Genomic DNA, 26,397 nt, shown 5'->3' with positions numbered 1-26,397 from the left:
TCATTTCCTGTCATAAATAGAAAGCAGGAATTTTCAGCATTGCTTCGCATGAGGTGCACTGAAGATGTTACCTAGTAACGTAATGAAACGTCTGGAAATGAACTTTTCAGCTCAGCGAGCAAACTATAAAATGTTAACATTAAAGTTAAAACCACTGTGATGTTTTGGCTATTAAAAATTAATTTGTAAATATTTGACAACAAAATGATTTTACTGTTCCCTCACAAACATTTGCCGCACACACCAATTCCATAGGTATCTTCAACTTTCAGCCACTTTGACCAAGTAGTCATTCTTTAATGTTTTTATTGGTATAATGCAAGGGAAGGATAATGACAGTTTTCTATCTCAATTCTAGTGAAATGGGCATTTTTTGTGAAAAGCAGCTTATCAAATGTATTCTTTGGCATTATTTATTATTATATAAAACCACTTTGATATAGAAAATGATATTACTCAATATCATAATTCTAAGCAGACCCTCGAGCTTTTGCTGTGTTGTCTATGGACCAATTGCAGGCATCCAACATTCAGGTTATATTAAGAAATAATTGAACTGATCATAATTTTTCTTTATTAACTAAGTCAAGCATCTTAGAATTCTTAATATTAAAATTTAAATACCATAGAAATATGAATTAACTTTATTTTAGAAATTACTCATTCTTTAAACAACATGTAACCAGATTGGAGGGTGTTCTTAAGACCTCATACGTGAAAATTTCTGTTTCACACCGCTGTGTGCTAACTGCTCTTCATGAAGACCGGATACATTGTGGCTACTTCACTAAGAATTCTTGCATCACTTAATTCAAACAGGATATTCATTTATGACGTATCTATCTTGAACTCTTAGAGGTGGATTTTCAAACCCACTACACAGTTCAGGGCTAGGCTTCTTTTGTTTTCTTATGGTAAACCTGGTACATCAGGTATTTTTTTAGAACTCGATCTGTAAGATACTAGAGGATTCCCCAGGGTTGTTGTATGTCTATATTTGATGACTTACTAGCATTTTGTTTAAGTATAGGTGTCTATGTATGAGTGTAATTATAGAATTATAATTTTTGGAAGATGACAGATTGTTTCAAAAGATAGGCTGCTCCGTTCCAGGAATACAGCATATCAATATTCTGCAAAAGTCCCCAAATGCAGGTTCAAAAACAGTGCTGGGGTCTTGACTCAAGATTATGTGATGGGAACTTCTCTTTTAATACCAGTATGATCCTGATAGAACCAACCTTCAAAGATAGGGGAGAAAAAATTCAAACTTATGAGAGTTATGCCCAAAAGAAACACTTCCACTTGAGCTTTTGTGATCTTTGATAGCATCATAGAGATGTACAGCATGGAAGCAGACCCTTTGGTCCAACTTGTCCATGTCAGCCAGATATCCTACATTAATCTAGTCCTATCTGCCAGCATTTAGTCATGTGAGGCTACAGAAATTCATTAAAAAACATGACAAAAGCAGAAAAACAAACTGTTGAGAAACAGAACATCATTTGGACAATTCTTTAACAACACAGTAAAACAATGTTTCCAACCTATTTCCAAACTGCATCATAAGACCATAAGAAACAGGAACAAGAGGAAGTCATTTGGCCCTTCGGTTTAAGGTTTTTTCCAGAAAAGACTTTAACTAGAAAACTAACCGTCCATCATTCCTGCCCCGGAATGGAAAAATATTTTAGTTGCTAAGAATAGTGTGTACAACAAAGAAAATAGTTGATGGTTCAATACAGTTTTGATTAAGACATTTTGAATGATTTTTAAATCTGGTTAGTTACAGGTGGCCTATTGCGCACACCTAGTGAAAATACTTACTTTTGCTGAAATTAATGTTCAATTATATTAATAAAACTGCACTGGATTACCTCTGAAATACATCAAAATATACATGTTAATGGAAAAAGAACATTTTTTTTTCCATTATGTAATCCACTTGTGCTGGGTAATGGAAGATTTTGACATGTCTGATTTACTGAATGAATTTTTAGCAATGATTTAAAACCCACACAATGATAAACAAAATTTTTCAATTGAGCCAAGATGGAAATAACTTTCCATCGGGAGGCTGAGGGAGTAGTAGAGAGGAGTTACCGGCAGTTGGTCACTACTGAGGCTAAGGATAAGGATAGATGGGTTGCAGTCAAGGGGAGGAAAGGGGTCAGACAGACAGTGCAGAGATCCCCTGTGGACATTCCCCTCAGCAATAAGTATATCGTTTTGGATACTGCTGGGGGGGATGACCTACCAGAGGAAAGCCATAGTGATCAGTTCTCTGGCACTGAGCCTGACACTGTGGCCCAGAAGGGAAGGCAGCAGAATAGAAAAGCGCTAGTGGTGGGAAACTCGATTGTTAGGAGAATTGACAGGAGATTTGTGGTCAGGATCGGGATTCCTGGAAGGTATGTTGCCTCCCTAGTGCCAGGGTTCAGGACATCTCCGATTGGGTGTATAAGATTCTGAAAGGGAGGGCAAACTGCCAGAAATCGTGTTACATATTGGCACCAATGATATAGCCAGGAAAAGGATCGAGGATATAAAAAGTGATTTTCAGGGAGTTAGGGTGGAAACTGCAGAGCAGGACGAGCAGCGTGGTGTTCTCGGGTTTACTACCGGTGCCACGAGATAGCGAGGCGAGGAACAGGGAGCGGGCACAGCTTAACACGTGGCTGCGCAGCTGGTGTAGGAGGGAGGGCTTCAGATATATAGATATTTGGGATGCCTTCTGGAGAAGGTGGGACCTGTGCATGAAGGATGGGTTGCATCTGAACTGGAAGGGGAACAATGACCTGGGTGGGAGGTTTGCTCAAATGGTTCAGGAGGGTTTAAACTAGTATGGCAGGGGGGTGGGAACCTGAGCTATATACCAGTGGTGAGAGTTGATGGAGATGAGGCAATAGCAAGAGGTAGCGCAGCCAGTGGGAAGGAATTTCCTGGGAAAGAACAAAGGGATCGGCTAAAGTGTGTTTGCTTTAATGCAAGGAGTATCAGGAATTAAAGTGATGAGCTTAGAGCATGGATCAGTATGTTGTGGCCATAACAGAGACGTGGGTTTCTCAGGGGCAGGAATGGTTGCTGGATGTTCCAGGGTTTAGAACATTTAAAAAGAATAGGGAGGGGGGAAAAAGGGGAGGGGGTGTAGCACTGCTAATCAGAGAGGGTATCACAGCTACAGAAGTTACCATTGTCGAGGAGGGTCTGCCTACTGAGTCAGTATGGGTGGAATTTAGGAACAGTAAGGGAGCAGTCACCTCATTAGGTGTTTACTACAGGCCCCCCAATAGCAGCAGGGAGATTGAAGAAAGCATAGGTCGGCAGATTTTGGAAAAGTGTGAATGTAGTAGGGTTGTTGTAATGGGTGACTTTAACTTTCCCAATATTGATTGGAACCTCCTTCGAGCAGATGGTTTGGAAGGAGCTGTTTTTGTAAGGTGTGTTCAGGATGGTTTTCTAACTCAGTACGTTGACAGGCCGACGATGGGAGAGGCCATTTTGCATTTGGTGCTCGGCAATGAGCCGGGGCAGGTGTCAGATCTTGTGGTGGGAGAGCATTTTGGTGATAGTGACCACAACTGCCTCACATTCTACAGAGCTATGGAGAAGGAGAGAAGTAGGCACAATGGGAGGATATTTAATTGGGGAGAAGGAAACTATGATGCTATCAGATGTGAGTTGGGAAGCATGGACTGGGAGCAATTGTTCCATGGAAAGGGCACAATAGACATGTGGAGACTGTGTTTAAGGAACAGTTGTTGCGAGTTATGCATAAATGTATTCCTCTGAGACAGGCAAGAAGGGGTAAGATAAAGGAACCTTGGATGACGAGAGCAGAGGAGCTTCTCGCCACAAAAAAACAAGGCAGCTTACGTAAGGTGGAGGAAGCAAGGGTCTTGCTCAGCTCTAGGGGATTACAGGCAGGTGAGGAAGGAGCTCAAAAATGGTCTGAGGAAAGCCAGGAAGGAGGGGGCCCAAAAAAGGCTTGGCAGGAAGGATTAGGGAGATTCCAAAGGCATTTTCACGTATGTGAAGAATAAGAGAATGATCAAAGAAAGAGTAGGGCCGATCAGGGATAGCATAGGGAACTTGTGCATAGAGTCTGAGGAGGTAGGGGAAGCCCTAAATGAGTTTTTTGCTTCTGTCTTTACTAAAGAAAAGGACCTTGTAGTGAATGAAACCATTGAGGAGCAGGTAAGCATGCTGGAAAGGATAGAGATTGAGGAAGCTGATGTGCTGAAATTTTTTGACAAACTTTTTTTTTAAAAAGCCACCATGAAAAGTATTCATATCCCAGCATAACATCCTGTAGGTTTAAAATTTGTATTTTAAATCTGTCTCCTGTAGTTCATTGCATTTATGCACAAAATATGATTTTATTCATTCTCAAACTTTACCATGTTAATGTATATTATACAGTAAAGATCTGCATATTAAAATCTTGAGTATTGTGATCTTTAACTTAGATTCCAGTTAGAAATATTGTGATTTTGAAACCACATTGTTCAATTATGATTTCTCAGATATTTAAGTGTCAATCATTTTGTACTTTTAATTGTTGTTTCCTCTAGCTCTAAGTGCTCTGACTTAAGAGGAAACCACGTTTTTTTTTCATCAAAGGGACTTTTTAACCACAGGGAAATCATGACAATCCTGTAAATAATCATCATCACGAGTAAAATGAGCTGTTTCTAACCTACAAGAATTTCACAGCTAGTTTACAAATTAACATTCCCAAGTATCTTTACTTGACCTGCTCAAATCTGTTTAGGACTCTTAATTTGTTTTAGATTAGATTACTTACAGTGTGGAAACAGGCCCTTCGGCCCAACAAGTCCACACCACCCCGCCGAAGCGCAACCCACCCATACCCCTACATCTACCCCTTACCTAACACTACGGGCAATTTAGCATGGCCAATTCACCTGACCTGCACATCTTTGGACTGTGGGAGGAAACCGGAGCACCCGGAGGAAACCGACGCAGACACTGGGAGAATGTGCAAACTCCACACAGTCTGAGGCGGGAATTGAACCCGGGGCTCCGGCGCTGTGAGGCAGCAGTGCTAACCACTGTGCCACCGTGCACTAAGCTGGAACTAATAGTCTGTTAACTTTTTATTTATTTAGATTTTCACTGATGCTGCAGTATCTAAGGAGATTTTAGATTTGAAAGTACATTGTATCAATCTTGGATGTACCTGGAAAAACATATTGAAGAACTATGAGGTGGGTTAACTAATTAGCAAAAAGTTTCCAATCTTAAAAATTAAAGAAATTATCATGTGTCAGTTGTCACATGTGAAAACATGACCAATTGATAGGAAAAATAATTATTTTAATTTCCACCTTTCTACAACTTTGGATTTCATCTGGTGAAGATGACAAGTCAGCACGTCATGGTTCATGCTGTTAAAGAGACCCCACAGTGCTATCCTTAAAATAATTGAATCCTCAATACCTTACAAGGTATTCGATATATGGATTTCTTTTTGTGAAATCAGGTCTAAATTTGTAGAATCATAGGACAATTGTAATACTGAAGAAGGCCACTCTGCTCGTTGTTTCTGTGACAACTCTCTGTATGTACAACTTGGGTTGTCCTATGCTCCTGCTTTTTTCCTGTAGACAAGTAAGTAAGTTCTCTTCAGGTGCTTATCAAAACTCAGATTAAGTCAATCTCTAATATAGTCTGAAGGACTTCATTCCAGATGTGAACCACTCACTTTAAAATTACAGAGGAATCTCTGTTATCTGAAGGACACAGGTGGGCAGTATTTCGTTCAGTTAATCGAATGCAGGGTAACATAGTTTAGCCGAGAATCGGGACCTTGCAATCTTGCAAATGCTGGATAATCGTGGTTCCTCTGTAAAAGAAAATTTTCTCTTGTCACTATTAGTTCTTCTGTCATTCACCTTGAATTGGTGTTATCCAATTTTGCTCCTCTTCTACCAATGGGATTTTTTTCCCCCACTCTTTTTCTCGGCCACTCACGATTTTGAAAACAGGTAAAATCTCTTCTAAATCTCATCTGAGGAAAACCCAGCACCTACAATTTATCCACGTAACTGAAGTCTTTAATCCCTAGGATAATTCTTGTAAATCTCTTCTGCAACCTCTTTAATGCATTCACATTCATTTTTAAAGCATGGACCCAAATTTGGACAAAACCAGAGTATCAGAAGATTCATCAGAGCTTGCTTTTGTGCTCCATGCCACCACCAAGATGGCAGTGGAGTAGGGCTCTAAACTGAGGCGCGTCTGTTCTGATCACCTTTCTTTATCGTTACCCCTTGTGTTGAGCTTGGACAGCATCAGCCCAGCATGGCAGTGAGGGAGCCTAGTGTAGACTCCAGTGGGCTCAACATGGACCTTGCCATAGTGAGCAAGCAAACCCATACTTTTACCAGGGAGGGAGGTGACATCAAAAAGGTAGGACAGCAAAAGATGGCGCCTGAGGACAACCACTTCATTGTTGGGTCTGGCAAAGCGGTGGCAGAAGAGAATCACAGCAAGCTCAAGATGGGCCCAGCATTGGTGGGTCCAACATAGGTGGTGATGGTGGAGGAGAATCGGCCCAGCAGTGAAAGATGGTGCCTAAAGAATGATGACTTCACCATTGCTTGAGTCTAATGTAGATGGCAGCAAGACAGCGGAGGTGGGATGATGGTGCAGTCATCGTTGGTAATGAGCTGCCTCAGGACTGATGGACTCTGTTTAAGCCACTTTTGCTTTTTTAAAAGGTATTCAACATAGTGCCGGATCGTGGCAACAGTGGAAAAGCTTTTCACCGTAAAATACATGTGACAATAAAATCATTCATTATTTATAACCAAAAGATCCTGACTGCTTTTCTGCCACTTTCAATTATTTTGCAGATGTAATCTCAGTTATTTCTTTGCTGTAACCAGCACAGAACTGTATCCTTAATATTGTAACTTTTTTTTCTACAAGTTTTATTACTTCACACTTCTGCATTAAATTTCATCTGCTCCATTTTTGCCCGTTCCACAGCCAGTCAATGTCCTTTTGAAGTCTGTCAACTGCAAGCAGGATAGTGATAGTGCTTCCAAGTTTTGTGTCATCGGCATTCTTTGTGCCTTTTGCACCTAAGTCTGCAACGTTTAATATAGATCAAGAAAAGCATTTGGATTAAATGTGTCTGCAACAGTGGTTCTACTCCTAAAATACATATTGCTGACTTGAGCGTATTTTGTTGGTCTAAATCCAAAATTACTTAACACCCAAAACAATAGGTAGAAAGATTTTAAGTCTTTGCAATAGTAAGAATTTTGGTTCCTGGATTATCTAAAGTTCTGATTTTTACTGACCTTCCCTCTGGCCTTTGGCTTTTCATAGTCCTCCCATGTAGTATGCTTGTTACTTTGATTGTGGTGAAATACTGCTTTACCTTTGCTTCATGGTTAGCTAAGACTATGTAAAATTGTGTTATCTCTTTTGAGATACGCAGTATGCAGTACTTTTTTTTTAAACAGGTGTCAACGTTTTAGTTTTAACTGCAAAGTCCAAATTCAGTCAAACCATAATTGATAAATTTTAGTAGTTGGTGATCTGAAGGCTTGAACAGTGGTTATCTGATTTTTAAAAAAAAGTCATGAATCTGGAATTCACTTCTCCTTTAAAAAAACAAAGGACCTGCTGAAGGCTGTTTTACTGATTTGAAGTTCCCTTTAATGGAAGTGTAGGAGCTGTTGTATCAAATGTTTTAAAGGTGTAAACTATGTTGTATTTTGAATCTAAGCATTAATTATTATTTATGCCTAAAGTCTAGCTTTGAAAAAAGCAGTAACTATTTAAGATTTTTCTTTAGATTTTGTTGTTGAATTTACAGAGAAGCTGCAACATATTTCTGATTATAATTGAAATGTTTATATGTTGAGGTCAGTAACTTTTTTTTTGCCTTTTCTAGGATCACATAACACAGTGCGAATTTTCCCTGATCCCTTGTAGTACAGGTTGTGGATCAATGATTTTAAGGAGGAAACTGGCAGATCATTTGGAAAAAGAGTGTAAAAACAATATGACAGAATGTCAACAGTGTGGTGTAAAGATGTTTTTGAAAGATTTGCAGGTTGGCTGGCAATTTTTCTTTTAATGCAGAATAATCTTCTAACTGAAACTAATTTTTATGTGATCTTATAGGAATTTCATAATTGGTATTTCTTAATTGTTTGGGAAAATGATCCAATAATTGTTTTGTATAATATTGAACACTTGCACTGTATCGTGAGTTCCTAATAACCATAATTTACACAGGAGTTTGAAACCCTTGTGTAAAGTCTTTTGGAGGGAAATTTCTGTCAAGTTGCATCAAGTCCACAGTCCAGAAACAGGCTTTTTGGCCTGACTGGTCTCTGTAGATGTTGGCTCTGCAAGAGTAAGTGAATTTTTGTATCAAAGGACTAGTTAAATTTGCAGAATACTTCCTAATTCAATTTTTTATTGCATCTTCATTTAAAAGAACACTTACTAGTAATATTTTAATGATCAAACCCATGCATGACCCATGTTCATTGTTGCTCTTTATCTTTACTATGGCAACAACAATTAAAGAGAGAGATTTTAAACAATTATCATTACATATTATAGTGACCTGACATAAAATTTTCTTCCCTTAATATTATATTATAATTGAAATATCTTACAATTATTTACTAACTTTCTTCTGTATCCCAACAAAATCCAAAATACCTTTTTTCTACTTGTGTTTGGGAAAAAATGTTTGTCTTAAATAGTGGAATATGTTATCAAGATTAGTTAAATGTTGGAACTTTATCTCCATTGGGAGAAAGTGAGGACTGCAGATGCTGGAGATTAGAGTCGAGAGTGTGGTACTAGAAAAGCACAGCACGTCAGGCAGCATCCGAGGAGCAGGAGAATCAACATTTCGGGCATAAGCCCTTCATCCTGCTGTACTTTTCCAGCACCACACTCTCGACTTTGTCTCATTGTTTGCTTGCTTGAGGAAAGTAGAATAAAATTCACCCTATTTTTCCCTCTCAAACACCAGATGCATGCCTGTGAGGAAGCTTTTGCTAATGAGAAGAAAATATTTAAAGGTGAATCAGCCAATAAAGAAAAGGTAAGAGTTTTATGAATTCGCTGTAATTGGACAAGGCTATAAATCTTGACCTGTAATACTAAGGGAGACAACAGCAGTAGACATTGCAGCATGCGGACATTGCCACCTGGAAGATCCACTTCAAGTTTTAGAATGTGTTGCTTTGCCTCACTGTCAATAACTCCCTTTTCTAATAGAATTGTGGATTACCAACATTACAGGACTTCAGCAGTTCAACAAGGCAGTTCACCATCACCACCTTCTCCAGTGCAGTTAGGAGTGGGCAATAAAGGGTAGTTAGTCAACAACAATATCCTGTTAATTAATTTAAAAAAACAATTTGACTACTGACTGACCACTCAAGAGACTTTTCCTTGTTTTCATTAGATAATTTCATTTGAAGAAGTTAGAGCTAGTCTCTTCCTGCTTTTTTCCATATAGTGAATAGTAAAGTTGGTAGAATTATACAAAAACATTTTGGGCTCCTCTGCTAAGTTCTGTAAAAGTTGCAACATTGGTGAAAATATCATTCCTCAAAATTTCACTGTTTTTCTTCACAAAAAGGAGAAGGATTGAATTTTTTAATTCAAGTTTCTTTTTAAAAAAAAAATTGGAATTCACGTAATTTCATGCTGTTGTTTACATGTTTTTACAGTTTCGGCCTCCTGGTGGAAACCGTACCCGTGACAGCTGTCGTTTTGCAGAATTGGGATGCAATTTTAAGGTGAAACAAAGCTTTAATTGGAATTATAGCATTTAATCTTCTTTTGTAAACTTTTTCCACTTCTTACAATCTGGAATTTCAGACTAAAAGAAAATTATTAACTTCAGGGGGTGGGGGGAAGAAAATGCCTAGACATGCATGCACTGTGAAGATTGTATTTTCTTAACCTGCTTAATTTTTATTTTAAGAAATCTTGTATACCTTTTAGTGTATCCCTGAAATGAATATTTTGGACAATGATTTGTGTGCAAATCAAAGTCGGGAACTGAGACCAATGTTTAAACATTTCTTAAAATTCAGATAACCTTTTATAGGATAAATTTAAATGAGAAATTTTGACTGCACTGTAGACTGGGTAAAGAATCTGACTTAGTACTTTCAAAATTTTTGGACTTGAAAACAGAAGTATGAATTAATCTTAGTCACTGTTCAAAAACCTGGTTTCCGTTTCCTTCCATTTTATGATATTTCAACAACATGAATTTTGTCAGATTTTTTACTTTAAATTTTATTTCTTCTTCGGTCTTTTATCTCTGAGATGAAAAATAAGTACTGGGGTTTTGACTCCGGAACAGTGATAGGGTACGAAATCCCAATGGTGTGTGGATTGGAAGGGAAGTTACAGTGGTAGTGTTTTCACATGTCTGCTGCCCTTGTCATTCTAGCTGACAGAGATCAGATTTGAGAAGTGCTATTATTGGACCACTGGTGACTTACTGCAGTGTATGTTGAAACTGGTACACACTGCTGCCATTGGGTCTAGGTAGTGGAGGGTGTGAATGTTGAATGTCAAATGGGGCACCAGTCAAAGAAGGCGGCTTCATCTCTGAGGACTTTAACTATCTTGAATGTTTAGTGGAGCTGTTCACATTCAGGCAAGAGAAAGTATTCCATCTCACTCCAGACTTGTCAAGTACATCATCAATAGACATAAGGGGGACAGACTGTGAGTTACTCTGCAGAATTCCTAACCTCCTGATCTGATCTTGTCACTACAGTATGAATAAGGCTAATTTGGTTTCTTGTCAGTGGTAACCACAAGATGGGGGTGGTATTTGGAAATGATGCCATTGAACATCTGGGGTGATGACTAAAATCTCCTCCTCCTTTTGTTGGCAATGACCATTGAATGACTGGAACTTATGTGGCACCAATGTTAATTGGCAATGATCAGCCTAAGCCTGGATGTGATCCAGATCTTGCTGCACATGGACATCAATTGCTGCAATACCCAAGAAGTCTCAAATGGTGTTGCACATTGTGATCATTAGCAATGATCCCCATTACTGATTTATGATGAAGGAAAGTCACTGATGAAACAACTGGAGATGGTTGAGCACATCATCAGTGATGTAGTGGAACTGAGGAGACAACTGAGTAGTGTTACTATCACTAGACTATTAATCCAGAGACTCAGGTTATGTCCTGGGGGCCTGAGTTTGAATAGCACCATGACAAATAGTGGAATTTCAATTCATTAAAAATGTTGAGTCTAATGGTGACCATGAAATAGTTTGTTGATTGTAAGGAAAGACCATTCTGATTCACTAATGCACTTTCAAGAAAGCACTGCCATCCTAACCTGGTGTGTGACTCCAGACCTACAAGAAATGTAGTTAACCGTTAACTACCCCTGGGTAATTATGGATGGGCAAAAAATGCTGACTTAGTCAGTGACACCCATATCTTGTGAATGAATTTAAATAAAAAGATAATGTGAATTTAGGGAACTGCCTGCAAGTTACACAGAAGTGTTGTTTAAACAAATGAAGTCAATTTTTAAACTTCTTTTGTAAATTACACTGCTCCAGAGGTGTGTAAGAGCATCTCTGAGCAGGTTGATTTAGAAAGTATCCCCATAAATTACATGTTTTTAAACAACCTCTCTGGCTGTGGGGGAAAAGGGAAGATGGATGTGTGGCATATCATTCCCTCAATATTAGTTACAGCAGTTTTTAAAAATTAAAATTAGTTTTAGATTAGATTACTTAGTGTGGAAACAGGCCCTTCAGCCCAACAAGTCCACACCAACCCCCCAAAGCGCAATCCACCCAGACCCTTCCCTTACATTTACCCCTTCACCTAACACTACTGGCAATTTAGCATGGCCAATTCACCTAACCTGCACATTTTTGGATTGTGGGAGGAAACCGGAGCATCCGGAGAAAACCCACCCAGACACAGGGAGAATGTGCAAACTCCACACAGAGTCGCTTGAGGCGGGAACTGAACCCAGGTCTCTTGCGCTGTGAGGCAGCAGTGCTAACCACTGTGCTGCCCACTTTTACTTTTCTCATTAAGTTTATTTTAATCTCATGTCTGTTCCAATATTCTGACTTCATTTAACTGTAAAATGATAGTGTTTGGTTTGCTACTTCCTGCTTTGCTGTACTTGGATTTTTCAATCTGGTTGATCAGCTTCTCTGTTGCATGTCCCATTCACATACACCATAGACCCCCTTTTAAGTGAAAGACAAATTCAAACTGAGATGGGAAAAGAGGGAGATAATGTTATCCAAGATGGTGGCAAGCACTGAACCTTCACAACTGACAAGTCCATTTTTTCTCGATCTCTGTGCTCTCTCGATCTCTGTGCTCTCTCGATCTCTGTGCTCTCTCTGTTCTCTCCTCTCGCTCTCGCTCTCTGTTCTCTCTCTCTGTTCTCTCCCTCCCTCTCTCTCTCTCTCACTCACTCACTCACTCTCAACTGGCCTTTTACTTGCTGCTCCGTATACACATTTTGGTTTTGAGATGATTTAATGCTCAGAGGTTTTATGCAAAATGTGAATTCTTGTGACTTTTTAAAAATATCTCATTCAACTTGCAGTTTTCAGCTAAGCCCACTTTTTTTTTAAACTACAGGGTGGCAAAGAACGTCTCAAAGATCACGAGAACTCTTCAGTTGTTGCACATCTTGCCTCAGTATTTCAATTTGTCAATACTTTGAAAACTACCTTCCTGCAGAATTCCAGCATTGCTAATGGTTGCAGTGATCATTCATCAATGATTTCTCTCTCATCAATGATTGCTGAATTACAGTTCAAAATCCAGCAATTAGACAAGGATATGCTGTCTTTGTCCTCCTCAGATTCTTTAGCCTCCTTGCACACCCAGGTTGCCATGGAATCTAATGGTGACTTAGAAACTGATCATTTTGAAGGACCTACCTGTTCTAGTGAGTTTTCAGACTTGCAGACAGTCAGTTATTCTGGTCAGACATTGTCAGAGTGTCGAAGTAAAGTTGATGCTCTTGAACTGAAAATTCAGACATTTGAAAATATTGTGACTGTTTTGAACAGAGAAGTAGAAAAAACCCAAGCTACTATGGCTGCATTTGAGAGGCAAAACAAGATTGACCAGGATGCCATCAGAGCCTTGGAGCGAAAGGTAATGGAGTCTATTTGCCTGTGTTTATCTTGTATGCAAACAATAGTTAATCATTTTGCAAAAAACGCCAAATCTAATGCACAACTAGATGGAATATTCATGAAAAGTTGCAACTTAGAATGTTCTTAATCTTTTGTTCTGTTAATAACCTGAAGTTAATGATGGTTTCGGGATGTTCTGTTCTAACCATGGGTATGGAAATACATTATGACTTGACCACATTTCCTTACCTTCAAATTTGTTTCTTGACCATACTCTGTACACAGTTACAGGTCACATGTAAGGAATTATGGTTGATGTACAACTTATTACAATGCAACTCTTGTAATGCTGAAAATTGTTTTGGATCCTCAAATACCTTTTTAAAATGTTTATTTAAAAATAAGCAATATAAAACATTGACTGTGCTGCTGGATATATGCATTGGCTGAACAGCTGCAGTGAGAACAAAACCCTCCCATAATTAAATTACAATTCCATAGCTCCAGACTGCAACATACACATGAAAGTGGAACTATGAATGTTCCAGCTCAGATCCTTTTCTATCATGGGGCAGACCAGGAATCTGTCCCCTTTTACTGCATGCCATTGGAGTATATTGGAAAGATCACAAGCACACCTTCCTTGAACATCATAATAGTGAGAGTGAGGGTTGAATCCACTGGCAGGGACACTATTGAATGTGCCACAAGACTTCCTGTCTGAGCAGCAGGAGGCTCAACCATGACATCGGTAAAGAGCAACACACCAATCACAATCAAAAGTAATTCACTACAACAACAGTGTGAAGCTGTTTGTGAAAATATGATTTCAGTAAAACTTTTTAAAATTTTGCCAAACACTTTTTATTTCTAGGTTTCCGATCAACAGCATCTCCTTACTTTGAAAGACGTGATCATCAATGAATTCCGTTTGCAAATACTTGCCTTGGAACAAACTTCTTATGAGGGAATATTGATGTGGAAAATTAATGATGTCAATAGAAAACGCCAGGAAGCCATTTCAGGCAAAGTAACAAACTTCTCCTCTCCAGGTACATACTTTTACTCATAAGTCTCGCAGTATTTGAAGGTGAGGACATGTTTATTGCTTTCCCTTTTTAATTGGAATGTTCCTAGTTCTGAATCGGTGAAAGGATCAAGTTTTTTTCTCGGTCAACATTCATCAGTAGCCTTGTTTTCCCCAAGCTTCCTTTCCAACTATGCCTTCCTTGCGATACTGAGAATAGGCCTACTCTTCTGTTTTTCTCAATCCTAACATTTTGCTTTTCTACTTTGTAAAATTTTTCATTGCATGACAGAAAGTGATAGCCAGTGATAATTTTATTGATTCCTTTTTTCCTTTCCAAGGGTATTAATTTATTGCGAATAAATATTTACTATTACTGATAACAACATACACAATGAAGCTGACAGCACTGTTCTTTGAATTCATTCATGTTACTGACTGGGCTGGTACCTGTTATCCATCCCTAATTGTCCTTGAGCAGAGCAACTTGCTAGACCATATGAATGCACTTAAGAGTTGCACATTGCAACGGTGAAACTAAACTAAATTGCATTTTCAGTTCCAAACTTACTTTGAATCTTTAAATTCATTATATTATAACTAGTGTTTTTGGTGTTACAAAAGCAATATTTTGTGGGTGCTGAGGATCTGCAATAAATACAAAAAATGCTCGAGAAACTCAGCGGGGCTGGCAACATGTGTGGAGAGAGATACTGAAATTAATATTGCTAGTCCGATATCACACTCTGCTTTGGACTGAAGAGAGTTGGAGGTTTAATGGGTATTTACTGTTGAAAAAGAGGGGTAGTCCAGAATGTGAAACAGAAAGGTTAGGGGGTTTGAGGAGATTAAATATTAAAGATGTCATAGAACAAATGGAGGTTGACCCTTGCTTGACAGGGCCATTAGCCTTGTCCAACCCATTTCTTGCACTTCCCCTCTTGACCTGTTCTCTTCCTCCCAGAACCACAGTATGGTCCACATGACCTGATGAGCAGCAGCAATGAAGAGCCCACAGGCATAACTTGTAATTATCAATTGTGAAATAAACCTGATTTGAGATTTAGATAAATTGAACCTACGTTACATCTCATTCCCAACCGAAAGAACTGCAGATACTGTAAATCAGAAACAAAAACAAAAGTTGCTGGAAAAGCTCAGCAGGTCTGAGGAAGGATCACTGGACCTGAAATGTTAATTCTGATTTCTCTTCACAGATGCTACTAGACCTGCCCGAGCATATCCAGCAACTTTTTGTTTTTGTTTCTGAGCACGGCAGGTTTCATTTTGTCTTTACTTTCCAACACCAGCTTCCATATATATATATATAGGATTATTGTTTTACTGCAGACATGTAAGAATCCAAACAAGGCAAAAGCTTCATTCTACATTTTTGCATACAGGTTCAAAGAGACTCTTCAACAAATACATTAAGGACAAAAGGGTAACCAGCAAGACAATACTGCCCCTCAAAGATCAGCAAGGCGTCCTTTGTGTCCAGCTGCAGGAGATGGCGAAATACTGAATGAGTATTTTGCATCAGTGTTTAGTGTGGAAGAGGATATGGAAGATATAGAATTTAGGGAAATAGATGGTGACATCTTGAAAAAGCTCCATATTATAGAGGAGAACCTGCTGGATGTCTTGAAATGCATAAAAGTGGAAAAATCCCCAGGATCTGATCGGGTCTACCCTAGAAGTCTGTGGGAAACTAGGGAAGTGATTGCTGAGATATTTGTATCATCGATAGTCACAGGTAGGAGGTGCTGGAAGACTGAAGGTTGGCTAACATGGTGCCACTTGTTTAAGAAAGATGGTAAGGACAGGCCAGGGAACTATAGACTGGTGAGACAGATGTTAGTGGTGGCCAAGTTGTTGGAAGGAATCCTGAGGGACAGGATGTACATGTATTTGGAAAGGCAAGGACTGATCAGGGATAGTCACCATGGCTTTGTGCATGGGAAATCATGTCTCACAAACTTGATTTGAGTTTTTTGAAAAAGTAACAAAGAGGAATGATGTGGGCAGAGTGGTAGATGTGATCTATATTGACTTCAGTAAGGCGTTCAACAAGTTTCCCCATGGGAGACTGGTTAGCAAGGTTAGACCTCACGGAATACAAAGAGAACTAGCTATTTGGATACAGAACTTGCTCAAAGGTAGAAGACAGAGGGTGGTGGTAGAAGGTTGTATCAGACTAGAGGCCTGTGACCAGTGGAGTGCCACAGGGATCGGTTTTGGGTCCACTACTTTTTGTCATCTATATAAATGATTTGGTTGTGAGCATGAGAGGTATAGTTTGTAAGTTTGTAGATGACACCAAAAGTGAGGTGCGGTGGACAGTGAAGAAGGATACCTCTGATTACAACGGGACCTTGATCAGATGGGCCAATGGGCTGAAGAGTGGCAGATGAAGTTTAATTCAGATAAATGTGTGGTGCTGCATTTTGGGAAAGCAAACCTTAGCAAGACTTCTACACTTAATGGTAAGGTTCTAGAGAGTGTTACTAAACAAAAAGACCTTGGAGTGCAGGTTCATTACTCCTTGAAAGTGGAGTCTCAAGTAGGTAGGCTAGTGAAGAAGGTGTTTGGTATGCTTTCCTTTATTGGTCAGAATATTGAGCACAGGAGTTGGAAGGACATGTTGCGACTGTATAGGACATTGGTTAGGGCACTTTTGGAATATTGTGTGCAGTTCTGGTCTCCTTCCTATCGGAAGGATGTTGTGAAACTTGAAATGGTTCAGAAAAGATTTACAAGGATGTTGCCAGGGTTGAAGGGTTTGAGCTATAGGGAGAGGTTGATTAGGCTAGGGCTGTTTTCCCTGGAGCATCGGAGGCTGAGCAGTGACCTTTATAGAGTTTTATAAAATCATGAGGGGCATGGATAGGGTAAGTAGACAAGGTCTTTTCCATGGGGTGGGGGAGTACAGAACTAGAGGGCATAGGTTTAGGGTGAGAGGGGAAAGACATAAAAGATACCTGAGGGGCAACTTTTTCAGAGGGTGGTATGTGTATGGAATGAGCTGCCAGAGGAAGTGTTGGACGCTGGTACAATTACAACATTTAAAAGGCATCTGAACGGGTATATGAATAGGAAGGGTTTGGAGGGATATGAGCTGGGTGCTGGCAGATGGGACTAGATTGGGTTGGAATATCTGGTCGGCATGGACAAGTTGGGCTGATGTTGTACATCTTTATGACTCACGACTGAAGGTTTCTTTACATTTATTTACACACTTTTTTTGCAGTACACCATTTGTCATATGACCATAGTTCAAGATAATTACATTTTCAGTTTCTTATTACAAGATGAATGTGTTCCATTGCAAGGTTAATTCAACTCCTGCTGTGCCCATTTTCAATGAGCATGTTCCTTGACAATGCAAACAGTTTCCCATTTTACAGCAATTATCTCTTGGTTAATGAGTTTCCATTTTTACATATAACCACTGTTACCTCTCTTTGTGTGGCTAAATTACTTCTGTCACCTCTATAGGTGCAGTTCTGGATTAAACTTGCATTCAGTATATTTTGTTTTAACCCTTAAAGCATCAACCAACAGTCACCCAACAATCTCCTAGCCTGCTGTATACTTTGTCCTTTTTTTCATCTCTGCAATTTCTCTACCTAATTTACTTCTCTACCTAATTAGCACTGAAAATTACCCTCTGCCATTTCTGACACCTCCTCCATCATGTTGCCTTTCTTTCCCCAGTAGCACTTCATGGGGTGCATATTCTTCACAACACCCCGCACCACTCCTCTATCACTATAACACCTCATCTCCTTTCACCACCAGAACCCCCACCTCCTCTCTCGCTCTCTTGCTCTGTTGTCTCTCGCGCTCTCTCTCTCTCTCTCTCTCCGGTCTCTGTTTCTTTCTTTTCTATAGATGTTGCTAGATTGATTGATTGAGATCCTCAGCAACTTTTGTTTTTTATTTTGGCAATTCCATGTATTTCTCAACAAGATTTTAATATTGTTTTTTTTTCTCCCCAGCATTCTACACCAGCAAATATGGGTATAAAGTGTGTTTAAGAATTTATTTAAATGGAGATGGATCAGGCCGAGGAACACACATCTCTTTGTTCTTTGTTGTAATGAGGGGTGAATATGATGCTTTGCTTCATTGGCCATTTAAACAAAAGGTATGTGGAATATTCAAATGAAATGTTAATACTTTATGATCCGTGTTCACACTCACCTGTATAAATTAGCAGAATTTACAGAATTAATGAGCATAATTACTACACCAATTGTAATGGTTCAAGGTGCATCTGACCACCACCTGTAATGTTAAGCTTAAGATGATCTCTCCAAACCAGATCATTCAGTATTAATTGGACAAGGTGATAAGCAGTTGAGGAAAAATAAATGAAAAACTGTTTTGAATGCAATGATCTTGCCTTGACTTAGGAACAGGTTATTTGCAGCAATACCTGGATTTGTTTGTGACAGACCAGCACAGAGGACTGCTTGGGAAAGTACTCAGGAATGGCAATACAGCACATGATATCAGATTCAGAATAGTAGTAATTTGGGGACATTTCCCAGCTCAGGACTGGGGTTTATAAGATCAGTCTTGTGGACTTATACCATTGCACTGAGGTTCGCGGACCGGTGTGGTAGAAACAGAGCTCCAAATTCCAGCTTTCACCCAAGAGTCCCCAACAGGCAGGAAACTTGCTTGTGGAAAATCTCTAAAATAGTTTTAAGATAATAGATTTGCTCCTTAGTTTGCTTATCTCCAAATTAAGCTAATAAATTTATTTTATATCAACACACACGTATATTCTTATATTCATTTTGATCAGACCTTCAAAGAACCTGTTAAGCACTTTCAGTTCAGTTAAGGATGGAGAATAAATGCTGGCGTCTCCATATTGGCTAAAAGAATTTTTAATAAGGACAGTTATTTAAGTATGCAGATAGGGATCCTGCTTCCTTCCTGTTTGTGCCCCCATTAAGTCTGTGGTGGATGGCCTCCTGCTCCATTGTCATTTGAGGTCATGAAGTGGGCAATCAGTGCCTACCTAAGGGCCTCATCCCACTGGCACATACTGACCCAATGCTGAGAACAGGATTAACAAACCTCATTGGTGGTTCCGAGGGCTGGGTCCCTTAATCAAAGGCAATCAGTGCCTGATTGGGGGACCTGACATCATAAAATGTGCTTCTGATGCCCCTACAGCCCCTTCCTGCCATCACTTACCTGTGACCTGGGATGCAGCACTGATTGTAGGCCTCAGCAGAGCAACATACCAGAACAGGTCTCCCCCATGATGTTAGCATTCAATACAGCTGTGGACTTCTGGCTAGGACCTGTAAGTGAATGGGACTTCCAGCCTAGGGTCCTTAATTCTGAAGGAAGGCCCACTGCTGGTCTGGCAAGTGCCTGAATGTGGCAGGCATTCCCGAACAGCAGCAATTTGAAACCCCGTCATTTCCAAGATAATGCGCAATGTTTGACATTATTGATCTGAGTTTTTGTAATTTGTTTGTTTTTATTGTCTGGAAGAGTAATGTTTTTCCTTACCCTTTTGTCAGATATTTCAAAATATGGAATTATAGAACTACTTATCACAATAATTGTGTGGTTAGTTTCCATTTCATTCTATTACCCATTTACATTTCTAAATCCAGAGTGGACTTCCTCAGGCCATTGAACATTTGATTTGCCATTGGAAATAGAAACCTATTGGTGATTATAGCCAGTGTTCAATTGCTATTTGCAATCTTCCCATCTCAGACATTTTGAGATACATATCAAGATTATACCGTTGCTGTTTTAGTATGATGGCTGTGTTTTTGGGATCCTCAGTTTAATGTAATTATGGAAAAGGTAATTGTAGTAGTCCTTGTGTCTCTGCTTGTTTTATTTATTCATGGGATGCGGGCGTCACTGAATGGGCTAGCAATTTATTACCCATCCCTAATTGCCCAGAGGGCTGTGAAAGTCAACTACATTGCTATGAGTCTGGAGTCATGTGTAGGCCAGACCAGGTAAGGATGGTAGTGTCCTTCCTTCCCGGCCATTAATGAACCAGATATGTTATTTCCCAATTTAATCAGCAATGGTTTCATGATCATCATCAGACTTTATTAAGTCCAGAATTTTTTTAAAATCCAAATTCCACCATCTGCCTTGGCAGGATTTAAACCTGCATGCCCAGAACATTATTAATCCAGAAACTCCGGTAACCTCACAATGATACCACTAGGCCATCAGCTCTCCTTGTCTCTGCTATTATCGTGTTCCTATAAGAGACAAATAATAAAGATTACCTTCAGTAAATACATTACATCACAGGAACTGTTCAATTGCAAATTAATTGGGAAATTCCTAAAAGGTATAAACTTTTTTTTAAGTTTCTTGGTGATTAGTGTTGAAATAACTGAATTTACTAACATTTTTTGGCTCTTTTTTTTAAATTTCCAAGCAGTATTTGTAATTTTGTTCAAGCTTATTCTTCTAAGTTTTGTTTGTACTGGCAATGCAGTTATTCATATTTTGTCTATAGTAAAATATTTATCATTTTTATTCTTTGAGAACTGGACTTTGAAACATTTAATCATTATGCAGAATGATCTTATCAAAGTACTGGGTGTTCAGCTCTGTGTCACCCATAATTCTCCATTCAACTTGATTTAAAATGATTTCTAAAGCTATCCCAAATCCAGTGCTCAGCTCAGCAAGCTGTGTTTTGCTAGATAATACAAAGATGTCCAAAAGTGATGAATTTTTTAAAAAATAATTTGTTTCCTCTCCTAAGGTCACCTTCATGCTTCTGGACCAGAACAACAGGGAACATTTAATAGATGCCTTTCGTCCAGATGTTAATTCTTCCTCATTTCAAAGACCAGTAAAGGAGATGAATATTGCAAGTGGCTGTCCAATGTTTATCCCACTGGCCAAACTTGACGCTCCCAAACAGACCTATGTGAAGGATGACACCTTATTCATCAAATGTATTATAGATGCTGCTACGTAATTAGGAGGAGGGCTGGAACTCTGCAAAAAAAAAAGGAAATCACAAAATTTCTACATTGTTTTGTGTTCCTAGAAAATGAGACACCCATTCTGTACTTAGAAAATAGTAGCAACTACAGCAAAATATCCCTCTGTTTAAATGGCTTTGTAATCTCTCCTTTTATAAGTGACTTGTGGTCAATAGTACAACCAGATATGTAAATATTTCTTTCAACTTTAGAGATCAGAAATCAAAATAATTGGATTTCCGAATTGTGCATCTGTAACTGTGCGTGTTCAGCAACGCTAAATAGGGAACACTTTATAACACACATTCTTGCTTTTGTTTGCTTGAAGATAAAAACCATTAGAATCCCTACAGTGTAGGAGCAGGCCATTCAGCCCATCTGAAGATCGTCTCACTTAGACTTACCCTATGTCTGTAACCCTACATTTCCCATGTTCAATCCACCCAACTTGCACATCTTTGGACTATGGGAGACATCCAGAATATCTGGAGGAAACCCACGCAGACTCTGAGAGAACGTGAAAGCTCCATACAGACACTTGCCTGAGGGTGGAATCAAACCCAGGTTCCCGGTGTTATGAGGCAACAGTGCTAACCACTGAGGGACTGTGCGCTCCAAAATTAGCATCTAAAAGGCATTCATTACTTTGTCCTCTGGTATTGCTGATTAGCTGTTTTATGCCATTTTAATTTGTCCATCAGGTAAGTCTGCATTCTCCACCGCTATGCTGGGTTTATGTATATTGATCAAGATTACTAGCATAAATTTAGAGAAAAGATAAAGGATCTAAAAATGGTTACGGAAAGAACAATTGAAAGAAATATCAACTTATTGCAGAAAGGAAATGAAGAAACATTCAAAATGAATGACAGCTAAAGAAAATATTTATCTAGTTAACTTGTAATGATACTTTCATTGCCACCCATTAATGTAACTAATGTTCATTAATATGTGGACATTGCTTGATGAAAGTTTTTTTTTGTTGCTTTTTACACAAAAGATACTGTCAATTTCAGTTAAAGAGACATTCTAGAATCTTTCAATAAATTGGTATTGATGTAGTTTTGCTTGCTGAGCTGGAAGGTTCATTTCCAGATGTTTCACTAACCCAGAGAAACCCAAACGTATAAATAGATAGCAGAAATCATCAGCAGTGCTTCGTTCAAAGGCCCACTGAAGATGTTACCTAGTAGGGTGACGAAACATCTGGAAATGAACCTTCCAGCTCAGCGAGCAAAACTACATTCAGAGGGCCTAAGCTACAAATCTTCTCAAAACTCACTAAAATTGGTATGGGCTTTCATGAACACAAGTTTACATTACAACACATAAGTTCTAATTTAGTTTCCTAGTTAAGGGAAATTTTCAAGTAAATGTAGAAAGTAAGATCATAAAGGTTCAAAGAACAGAAGAAATAGGAATAAAAATGGCATCTGATGCCTCAAGCCTACTCTGCCTCTCACTAGGACCATGGCTGATCTTCTAACTTCATTCTACTTTTCCGTCCTATCCCCATTCCTCTCATGGACCTGAAGAGAATTATCAACCTCAGTCTTGAAAATACTTCACCATCAAGCATGTATTGCCCTCTGAGAATTCCATTGTCTTCGGAGTGAAGAAAAGTTTCCTTTCCTCTGTCTGAATTGCCAAGACCATAATCCTTTATCAATGACTCTTTAGACTTCTCAGTCAGGGAAATAGCCTCTCAGTTTTCAAGTTTTCCAAGAATTTTGTTCACCTTTCAATCTTAAGTCCACAAAATGTAGGAGCTTTCTGCTCAACTTCTCCTCCTAGGGCAACTCTCTTGTCTCAGGAGTTAATCTAGTGATCCTTTGTTGCAAAGTCTTCGCGTGAATAGATGGTTCCATTTCAAGATCAATGTTAACTTAAAATGTTAATTGCTATTGCATAATATGCAGAAATCATACATATTAGGAAGGACTTATTTAAAGCTAGTCTTTCCAAGCGAAAATTATTGAATGGGTCTCTTCTGTTTAAATGAGTTAGGTTCTTTTGAATGTTTGAAGATGATCCAGTTTTTTAGTTGTTTTTCCTTTGCTCTCATTTCTCCTACTTTCCCACCTCTCTCAATCTGGTACCATTTTCCCAATTTATTTTATCCTTTTACTTTTTATATAACACTAGTATTAATTATGAATCAATGAAATGAGCACTAGGACAGACTAGAAAATCTAAAAATATCAAAAGATCTAATTTATTCTTGAACCATTAATTCTATTCAGATTGAGTCTTTACATTTTTGTTTTGTCCTGGCTGCCGCTACCTCCACGAGGTGCAGGATGGGCAATGTACTGAATCTAAATGTGTAGTTTACATAGAAACAGGAGTTGGCCATTTAGCTCTGCTAGTCTATTCTACCATCCGTTTAAGATTCTACATGATCTGTACCTCCACTCCAATTACCAGTCTGATTGTGTGACAAAATACACAGCATATTATAAGCCTATATTTCTTTGCATTTCAATCACTGCAGCAAGAAACTGTCAAATCAAGTCAGATAGCTAGTCTTCAATATTGTTGCACATGTAGTTTCTATAAAACATAGCACCTTGAGATTCAGTATAGCAAACAGCGGTAATTGAGAAGATTTGTAGCTCGGGTGCTCATTGTTGTGGATTTTTTTCACCAAGCTGGGAATTTGTGTTGCAGACGTTTCATCCCCTGTCTAGGTGACATCCTCAGTACTTGGGAGCCTCCTGTGAAGCGCTTCTGTGATGTTTCCTCCGGCATTTTATAGTGGTTTGTCTCTGCCGCTTCCGGTTGTCAGTTCCAGCTGTCCGCTGCAGTGGCCGGTATATTGGGTCCAGTTCGATGTGCTTATTGATTTGAATCTTCCTGTTTGTCCTATGTAGTGTTTTGTGCAGTCCTTGAATGGGATTTTGTACACTACATTGGTTTTACCCCCTCCTCCACCCCCCCCAATGCAAGGACTGCACCAGCTATCCTTAGTAGCCACACACGCAGGTGACATGCAACATGAATTCGACTGGGACAACACGACTATTATAGGACAAGCCAAACAGAGAACAGCCAGGGAATTTCTAGAGGCATGGCACTCATCCACAGATTCAATCAATAAGCACATCGACCTGGACCCAATATACCGGCCACTGCAGTGAACAGCTGGAACTGACAACCGGAAGCGGCAGATACAAATCACTATAAATGCCGGAGGAAACATCACAGAAGCGCTTCACAGGAGGCTCCGAAGCTCTGAGGATGTCACCTAGACAGGGGACAAAATGTCTGCAACACAAATTCCCAGTTCGGCAGACAGAGCCACAACATTTATATAATGCTTGCTATCTAACTGCCAGGATAAAGCCAATGGTACCTCCTTGATGTTTAGCTTCTGCATGAATGAGTTACATCTGATTGTGTATTCCTTCTGGACATGACTAACTCCTGACTTAATTTTTAATACTTGGCTTTAGTTTAATTAGGAACTGGAGAACATAGAAATAGCCTAACAAAAATTGTGAAGAAATTGATGAGACATTAGATGCAAAAGCGTTATCTATGATCTATAAATGTAAAATAGAGATATTTATGCACAGAAACAGACCCTTCAGTTCAACTCGTCAATACCAACCAGATATACTAAATTGATTTAATCCCATTTGCCAGCTTTTGGCCCATACCCCTCTTAAACCCTTCCTGTTCATGTACTCCTCCAGATACCTTTAAATGTTTTTGTACTAGCCTTCACCATTTGCAGCTCATTCCATAAATGGACCACCCTCTGCATTAAAAATTTGCCCATTAGGTCCCTTTTTAAATTCTTCCCCTGTCACATTAAACCTATGCCCTCTAGTTTTGGACTCCGCACCCTGAGGAAAAGACCTTCTCTATTTATCCTATTCATGTTCATCATTATTTTAGAAACCTCTACAAGGTCATCCCTTAGCCTCTGATGCTTCCAGGGAAAATACTCCCAGTTTATTCAAACCCTCCAACTGTGGCAACATCCTTGTAAGTCTTTTCTGAACCCTTCCAAGTTTCACAACTTCTTTCCTGTAATTGGGAGACCAGAATTGCATGCTGTGTTCCAATAGTGACCTAACCAATGTCCTGTACTAACTCTATCGTTCCCAACAGTAGAATCCAATCCCTCTACACCTCCATCCGCCATGACCAGGGCCTCCAAGACCTCCGTTTTTCCCTCTCCCGACGTCCCCAACAGTAGAATGCCCTCCAACGCATCTCATCCATATCCTGCACCACCGTCCTCAGACCCCACCCCTCCAACCGTAACAAGGACAGAACGCCCCTGGTGCTCCCTTCCACCCTACCAACCTTCACATAAACCAAATCAGCCGCCGACATTTCCGCCACCTCCAAAAAGACCCCACCACCAGGGATATATTTCCCTCCCCACCCCTTTCCACCTTCCGCAAAGACCGTTCCCTCCGTGACTGCCTGGTCAGGTCCACGCCTCCCTACGACCCACCCTCCCATCCTGGCACCTTCCCCTGCCACTGCAGGAACTGCAAAACCTGCGCCACACTTCCTCACTCACCTCCATCCAAGGCCCTAAAGGAGCCTTCCACATCCATCAAAGTTTTACCTGCACATCCACTAATATCATTTATTGTATCCATTGCTCCCGATGTGGTCTCCTCTACCTTGGGGAGACTGGACGCCTCCTAGCAGAGCGCTTTAGGGAACATCTCCGGGACACCCGCACCAATCAACCACACCACCCTGTGGACCAACATTTCAACTCCCCCTCCCACTCTACCGAGGACATGGAGGTCCTGGGCCTCTTTCACTGCCGCTCCCTCATCACCAGACGCCTGGAGGAAGAACGCCTCATCTTCCGCCTCGGAACACTTCAACCCCGGGGCATCAATGTGGACTTCAACAGTTTCCTCATTTCCCCTTCCCCCACCTCACCCTAGTTCCAAACTTCCAGCTCAGCACTGTCCCCATGACTTGTCCTACCTGCCTATCATCTTTTCCACCTATCCACTCCACCCTCCCCCACCCCCAACCTATCACCTTCATCCCCTCCCCCCACTCACCCATTGTACTCTATGCTACTTTCTCCCCACCCCCACCCTCCTCTAGCTTATCTCTCCACACTTCAGGCTTTCTGTCTTTATTCCTGATGAAGGGCTTTTGCCCAAAATGTCGATTTTTACCTCTCCTCGGATGCTGCCTGAACTGCT

The 26,397-nt window shown here is 39.8% G+C and overlaps 1 protein-coding gene across 2 annotated transcripts in view; it reads left to right on the top strand.

Annotated features, from left to right (window-relative positions):
- The window catches only part of traf1 (TNF receptor-associated factor 1), a 43,584-nt gene extending 19,223 nt beyond the window's left edge, over positions 1–24,361 (top strand). The window contains exons 4-11 of one of the 2 annotated variants that reach the window (XM_072565952.1): positions 5,133–5,231; positions 7,934–8,095; positions 9,035–9,106; positions 9,741–9,809; positions 12,672–13,196; positions 14,052–14,229; positions 18,206–18,354; positions 20,980–24,361. In XM_072565952.1, coding sequence (XP_072422053.1) covers positions 5,133–5,231; positions 7,934–8,095; positions 9,035–9,106; positions 9,741–9,809; positions 12,672–13,196; positions 14,052–14,229; positions 18,206–18,354; positions 20,980–21,198 — 1,473 coding nt within the window. In that variant the 3' untranslated portion in view covers positions 21,199–24,361. The remainder of the gene's footprint in view (positions 1–5,132; positions 5,232–7,933; positions 8,096–9,034; positions 9,107–9,740; positions 9,810–12,671; positions 13,197–14,051; positions 14,230–18,205; positions 18,355–20,979) is intronic. The other variant, XM_072565953.1, reaches the window with a different exon arrangement.
- Positions 24,362–26,397: the final 2,036 nt, after the last annotated feature.

The sequence above is a fragment of the Chiloscyllium punctatum genome, chromosome 49, assembly GCF_047496795.1.
Source record: "Chiloscyllium punctatum isolate Juve2018m chromosome 49, sChiPun1.3, whole genome shotgun sequence".
Lineage (NCBI taxonomy): Eukaryota > Metazoa > Chordata > Chondrichthyes > Orectolobiformes > Hemiscylliidae > Chiloscyllium > Chiloscyllium punctatum.
Note: the sequence above shows the minus strand (reverse complement) of the source record. Positions and strands in the feature narration are given on the sequence as shown.